Source organism: Coffea arabica, chromosome 6c (assembly GCF_036785885.1).
Source record: "Coffea arabica cultivar ET-39 chromosome 6c, Coffea Arabica ET-39 HiFi, whole genome shotgun sequence".
Classification (NCBI taxonomy): Eukaryota; Viridiplantae; Streptophyta; class Magnoliopsida; order Gentianales; family Rubiaceae; genus Coffea; species Coffea arabica.
Window position 1 is genome coordinate 8167974 of NC_092320.1, and position 7587 is coordinate 8175560.

General features: G+C 37.2%; 1 protein-coding gene across 1 annotated transcript; it reads right to left on the reverse strand.

Annotated features, from left to right (window-relative positions):
• Nucleotides 1-4079: 4079 nt before the first annotated feature.
• LOC113692464 (protein kinase PINOID 2) lies at nucleotides 4080-6139 on the reverse strand. The gene is made up of 2 exons (XM_027210876.2): nucleotides 5514-6139; nucleotides 4080-5190 (listed from the first exon to the last, which is right to left on the reverse strand). Exons 1-2 carry the CDS (start codon nucleotides 6080-6082, stop codon nucleotides 4287-4289), a joined length of 1473 nt encoding a protein of 490 aa, XP_027066677.1. The 5' UTR covers nucleotides 6083-6139; the 3' UTR covers nucleotides 4080-4286.
• Nucleotides 6140-7587: the final 1448 nt, after the last annotated feature.

The window sequence follows — 7587 nt, forward strand, 5'->3', positions numbered from 1 at the left end:
TGATACTTCAATCTAATAAGGAAGCATACAAACTAGCAATCAAAATATTTATGGGTTTTTTTTTTATTTTGCCCTTTTAATACATACAAGCAGTTCATTCAATAGAACCTCTTGAAAAATTTTAACTAGCTAGTTAAACTTAACTCATGATCAGAAAAGTACTTAAAAGCTTGTTTGGATTGCCATTTTCCACCGAAAAATGGCCTTATTTTCCGTGAACACATTTCCCTATCACCTTTTTACCTCACATACATCAAATCGTTACAGTAATTTTCCAACGAAAAATCCATGAAAAATGCAATCCAAACGCAACCTAAGATGCTGGTCGTATACATGCATGGGATCTTGGAGAAGACTAGATTATCACAGCTTTCAGCGATAAGATGATGATACGTTTTTGGGTCGAATACTGAATCGGAAGTAGCGTCAGCAACAATTTAAGAAACAGAAATGTGAGAGATCAGGAAGAGATGCTAAATTGACGGGACTCACAATTGCATTCGTCTCCTGAAAGAGAAATGGAGACACCATTTTTGGGTGATTAAAATTACTGTAAAGGCCAGCAATAACAGTAACTTGGTTGATATATATATATACACACACATATATTATATATATCGTGTGCAAGTGCAAACACTAAAAGGCGCGATGAACAAAAGAAAAAATTGGCCACAGACACTTTCCCCGCATGCAAACGGGATCTGACATTAGTCTCGAAGCAAAAAATTCATCAAATGTTGGTGGGGGAGTAGTCCTTTATTTATCCTGCATGTGATCCCTCAACTCCCCTCCCCTCCCAAACTTGATTAGGCTACTTTTCACTCACGTACTTTAATTGAGCAAAACCCACCTACAAAGTTTCCATAATGAAGCCTTAATTGGTGGTGGATTACAATCAATTTGATTTAGATAAGATGCTTAGTTTGCACTGTCTCTAAACTCATCTAATATATTGTGGAACATCTAATAAATAGTACATCAAAAGCCCCAGAATGTGAACATATTGCTTCGGTTTTCTCTTCTCTCTCAAAAGAAAAAAAAAAAACCATATTTCTTCAAGCATCATGTTGCTCTATAATTTTAAAGCTACCATCCAAGTTTATTAGTAACCCATTAATAACGCACGCAGTTATTAGTGCCTCTCCAGAAGATCTTATTACAGAATCAACATGAAAATCTCACACAACGTACGTAAGTTAGTGAGCTCATGATAATATGCCCATGATTGACACATATACACACACATATATACATATATATGTGTGTGTGTGTGTTCCTTTAGCTGGTCCCGGCAGCAGGATAGATGGCATTACATGGGATTCTCGTATATCATCTTCTAGTGCACGAGAATCCTATAGCAGGTTCAGTTTTCTTTGAGTTAATCTCTCAATAATAGGAGCGTTAGGAGTGGAGTTGAACCAAGTAACTCGACTCGAACTCGCGAGCTACTTGGTCAGCAGCTCGAGCTCGAGCTCGGTTGACCAAGCTCGATCTCGAGCTCGAGCTCGGTTGACCAAGCTCGATCTCGAGCTCGAGTCGCTCGTTAGAGCTATCGAGTCGAGCTCGAGTTTGAAAATATGATATTCGAAGGCTCGACGAGCTCTATCGAGTTTTTTGTAATATATATTTTTAATTTTTATTATTATGAAATGTCAATAATATTCTTTATTTAAAATTATATATAAAATATTAATTTTTATTACTTGAACTTGATTGAGCTCGAATAAACTCGATTGAATTTGATTTGAATTGATTACATTTAATTAAACTCGAACTCGAGTTCGAGTTCGAGTTCGAGTTCCATAAATTGATGTCGAGCTCGAGTTCGAATTTTAAAAATTTGACGAGCTCGAACTCGAACTCGAGTTTAGTTATTTTGCCTCGAGTCAAGCTCAAGTAGTGCACTACTCGAGCTCGACGGCAGCCCTAAGGAGCGTGGCGTGGTTATCTCTAAATAAAGTTCGCCGCCGCCGGCATGCAAGAACGTAAAAGCAGATGTCTTGCCTGCTAAAGTGTGAAAGGAAGTCTTGCTACTAATTACTACTAGTTTTTTTAACATATATATATATATATATATATATATATAGAGAGAGAGAGCAAATCAAAACGTTATTTAACTTATGTTGATAGCAATTGTCTAAATTGGATTTTTTTTTTTTTGGCTTGCAGAGGTATAAAAATTTATTGGAAACATAAAAAACATGAATGTATATTAGCTTTTTATTTGACCATTCAACACATAAAAAATAAAAGTTACCAAGGCATATTCCATGTACAGATCGTCCTGCTACCAGTTATAAAATGGTAAACTATTACACATAAACATCATACCACCATTTTGAACCCACCATACCATTTTTCGGTGTTCATAACCAAACACTTGTATTTGCTATTGGTCCTGTTTCATTCATGATACTTAATTGGTTCTCCAATGCAAGCATATATACAAAGTTTACATTGTAAATAGACATCTAAATGTGTCGAGCAAAAAGGTATTCTGCTTTTTAATCTCATATTCATGATAACAATGATTTAAATGTTTTCATGTGAATTGTTACACCAATTTAATTTGCATATATACGTTCGTCTGTGGCCTATATATTTTGCTACACGTACCAATTTCTTCTTTATTTTGTTTTTTCAGATGAATATGCTGTATTTTAGCTTGTTGGTCTATGTTCGTTGATTAGCCAAATAGTCTCGTTGGTTGCCAGACTAGTAACCCTAAAACCTGCACCAATATTAAATCGTCTGCTGGGTCGGGTACGTCTTCGTCAAAACAATGATGTTCCATGTATCCATCATTTCTATCCAATGGTTTGTTATTTCTAACAGCAAAAGGAAGTCTTCCTTTCACCTTTTGTATTGCCACTTCACAGTCGTGTTTTCAAGGAATCATTGCAAACGATACGGAAAAAGCTAATTAGAAATAATGGAACTAGCAAAGCACTCGTATCTATTGGGGAAAACAAATAAATTCAGATCGATGAGGAAAAGCAAAGACATCATGGGCTCGTCTGATTCTTCTCCTTTAATCAGTAAAAGAAACCATAAGTGCCTGCGACAATGAAAGTACCCAGATGAAAAAAAAAGGGTTGAGATATTAACAAAAAGGGATATTTGCATCCCTAGTAAACTTTCTATTTTATTCTATTTTCCATCATTCAGAAAACAATAATGGCCATCACATGAGGTCATGAGTTCTCGTGAAATAAACATGGGGACAATTATGGTCTGCCCCATCCTTTACACGTATACAAATTTCTGAACTAAAGGAGATGTTTAAACTTTAATGCTGCAAGTTGATCTGAGGAAAGAAGATTGCGTTTAAACAAAGGTTTCTCATAAAGCAAGGGGGGAAAAAAAAAAAAAGGGATTCAGAAAAATTTACAAATCGCTGCACTCGGCGAAAATTCAGAAGCAGAGGAGGTTAGTGGAGACTGGAGATTGTAGAGGAGAATACGGATTTTCCTTGATCAATGGTACTTCCCTCCCTCCCGCCAGCAAACTGTCTCCTTTATAGCGGAGAGAACTACAATCTTTATGGCAGACACGGGAGGCTTTCGTTTGTTTTTAAAGCACGGTGTTGGGTATAGCTTTTTTTTTTTTTTTTTGGCGAAAATGTTAGAAATATTATTGATATCAAAACAAGCTATATAATATCGAACTTTACGAATGTGTACTTCAATACCAAAAATTCAAGTATTCCTCGTCTTATAGTAACTAAATTACAAATGGTGACGATTGTGTATAACAACATAGCAATATAAGAGACATTTCTAGTTTATCAAAACGCATTAAATGTTCAATTCTTTTTTTTTTTAATGTTTTCCTAAGAACAGTGTACCGAATTTCCATTCACCACCCTTAAGGAGAATATATTTAATCATCTGACTTAAAAACAAAAATATTTACTAAAAAAAAAAAAACGATGCATCTTTGATATTTACTAAAACAAAACATCATTTGTGTCCTTTTCTGTTTGATGATGACATTTATGTCCTTTCGACTATTTCGTTTCTTTTCCAGTTTTCGTTCAGAAATCAATGATACAAATTACAGGGTAGAAGCAATCATGATTAACTAAGCACTTAAGCAGTATATATTTCAAAGCCTTGTTAAACAATTAGATATGATGCTTACAATATGATCTGCCCCCTAAATTCTCCTTACCTAGAGTAAAACATGCACGTAGAAAGACACTCAAACAGCTCACAGTCTTCTAGGATTACATAATTCACTCGAAAATTCCTGCAAAACTCATAGTAATTATTTACACTTCACACTCAAAAGTAATCAAAATGATGAGGAATCTGATATGGAGCTTCTCTATCTTTCTTGCTTAATTTGGGTATCATAACTCTACTCCTAATCTTGTGAAGATCACAAGGGACCTCAGGTGGCCTAACAGACCTAATCAAAGCCCAATTCACACCATTAAAGAACTCGTGCCTCTTGATTTCAACCGAACCCTTCGAACTTCCAATTCTCTTCTTGGGATTCTTCACTAACAACTTGCTAATCAGGTCTTGAACTTTCAACAGTTCCTCGTACTCCTTGGTCGTGCTCACACCGATTCTTGGAAAAGCCAACGGCTGTTTCAATATGTTAATCAGAGTTTTCTCATTATTCTCACCCTTGAACGGTGTTTTCCCGAACAACAATTCGTACAAGAACACCCCAAAAGTCCACCAATCTACAGCACTTCCATGGCCTTGCCCTGATATCACCTCCGGGGCCAAGTACTCGTGGGTCCCGACGAAGGACTTGGATCTAGCATCAATGGGTTCCGCCACCAATTCCGGGTTGTACTCTTGAATATTATATATGAAGTTGGTCGCCTGCGGCTGTGGTTGCTGCTGCAATGGTGTAGCCGTAACGGTAATAGTAGTGCATTTCTTGTTGGAAGTTGAGAAACATGAAAGCACGGGCTGTATGGGCAAAGCACAAGTTGGAGTGGAGCATTTGGTAGTATTTTTATGACTATGAGTAGGTTGATGATCAGCTGGACAAACTTTCGCAGACCTTATAACCTTAGGGACAACGTCAGATTTAAGAGAGAGATCGAAATCTGAAAGCATGATGTGCCCATCTTCTCTTACCAGCACATTTTCTGGCTTAAGATCTCTGTATATTATCCCCATCATATGAAGATACTCTAGCGCTAACAGCGTTTCAGCTGCATAAAACCTGAAATTAATTCCGTGTAGAATAAATTCATTAGAGAACGTAGCAAAAGATGAAAAATAGCTGAAAGTTTACGTAACTAATTCATCAATATGAATTAAATTAACCGTCTGAGGACTGATCAGCAGTTCTTTTTTTAAGAGACATAAACCACTAAAACGGGATATATACGTTAAGTCATTAGTGGCAGAATACCTTAGGCAGTTAATCTACCTATATATTGCATGTATCTACAAACAAAAAATCACTTGAGCACCTTAGAAGTGAAAGAATTACACAAATTAGAAGTAAGGTTAGATGACTAAAGTTAAAGAATATATACTGACTTGGCAGATGAAATGCTGAAGCGTTTTCCGGGTTGGCGTTGCCGGGATGCATGCAAGTCTCCACCGGGACAAAACTCCATAACCAGGCAAGAATAATGGGAAGCATCAAAATCAGCGTATAACGTGGGCAGAAAAGGATGATCTAGCATGCCCAAAATCTCCTTCTCCATCTCGGCTCTTTGCAACTTCTTCCTTATGGCAAGAGCTTCTCTATCCACAACTTTCATAGCATAAAAGCACTGCTGTAACCCCACAATCGGGTTCCTAATCTGGCAAAGATAAACATTTCCGATGTCTCCGCTTCCTAGCCGGCGAAGAAGCCGAAAATGGTCGAGCCCCACATGGCCTTTCTCACATCGTAGCCGCTTCATGGCTTCCCAGGCAGCTTGGTTGGCCTTGTGTGGCTTGCGGCAGTTGGAAAAATGCGAGTCACTAGAGGAACAAACTGAGATAGAGCTCCGGCGGCTGCCGAAGCTGAGGTTGCTCATCCAGCTCCGGCTTGAGTCCGGCACGGTTATCGACGAACAGCTGCTGTCATAGTCGGATTCATCTCGGGGTGTGATAGCCATGATGGTTGGAGGAGCATGTGTGTGAGGGTGTTCTCTTGCTTTCGCAGGCTTTATATGCAAAATGTATATATAGTATATACAGGCTTATTATGGACTAGTATACCATATGGTGGTATGTAACGTACTCCATTAAATATTTAATGTGGCACCAAGAAAGTTACAAAGTGTTACTTTTGGTAGTGGAAGAATGCCAATGCTATGTTTTGTACGGCTTTTCCTAGTGATGGTAACAGAGTTGGCAAATTGTTAAAATGCAACTTTAATCACATGATGCCTCATCGTTGTATTAATTATAGGTACTTAGGGTACTAGTAATGTTATTGCTAAAGGTGATTAGGTATTAATTAGGCATTAGTTGGGTCTGACTAAGAAATTCAATAGACAATGCTGCCTTGTGGTGAATGTAATTAACTGGAACATGAAGTAATCGAGGCATTGCTGGAATAGATGATCGACATTCGCCTCAAGTCCTATCATCTATAAATCCTCTAGGGTCTACACTTGTGATTTTGCAGGGTGAGCACAACAATGCATGATCTAAGCACTTTACTACTTACAAAAGGCCCCTTTAAATTTTAATGCGCATCTCTGCCATTGCAAGCTTAAGAGTGTAGGAAATCACACGGAGCTCTTCTGTCAATACATAATCCATTACCAAAGTACGTTCATACTCCAATGATTGCTTAGAAACCTTCGTGAATTACTATGTTGTAGGTGTGCCTAGCATGTACAAGCTTGTTATGAGGAGGATCTCAAAATAACCCAAATGAATTATTATATACGTTCTTTGGATGGTGGTTGGCAATTGGCATTAATTACTACACATCGATCAAAAATATTGATCAATGTATGAGATAGCTGAATTAACATTAATTATCAACAAGTACATAAAAAAGTTTTTAAAAAAATCAGCCAGCTGTTTGGTTTAATTATTGGTGTTACATATCGGTCAAAGGGAGTCTTAGGCGAAATTAAACAAATGTTGAAGTAGAGTTTGCCTCAATAATACGAGCAATTGCGGTTAAAACAAAAACAAAAACAAAAAAAAAAAGGTCGTCGACGTTGTGTGATTCTTTAATCGTTTATAGCTGCATGCCTAGAAGAACGACAACAATTTAACAAGTTTCCTTGTCCCACTCCTTTTCTTCTTCTTCCAGCTCATTAACAAGGCAGCTTCAATGCCTAATTAAACACCTCCCGACCGACTTGTTTTTTAGTACTATAAACTTTTTTCGACTTGTGTACTGTGAAGCCCTTAATTAGATGAGGTATTAATTACTACTTCTTCTTTCTTTCTTCTTTTTTATGGGTTTTTTTTATTTTGGTTGGGGGGATGGTCACTAAAGTACAACATGATTGTAGGCAGCAGGTAATTTTGTGCATATATATATTTTTGTTAAATTATCTTTTAAAAAATTCATTGAATCGAAATTGAATCGATTCGATCGGGCTCTCGATCCTTTCACTTTATCGATTCAATTAACGACATTGATAATTAGCAAAGC

Excerpts from the sequence above, each read along its gene's own strand:
- LOC113692464 (XM_027210876.2), bottom strand. The coding sequence starts at position 6,082 with ATGGCTATCACACCCCGAGATGAATCCGACTATGACAGCAGCTGTTCG. Across the intron at positions 5,191-5,513 it reads TTCAGCATTTCATCTGCCAA|GTTTTATGCAGCTGAAACGC; the intron begins GTCAGTATATAT and ends AATTAATTTCAG.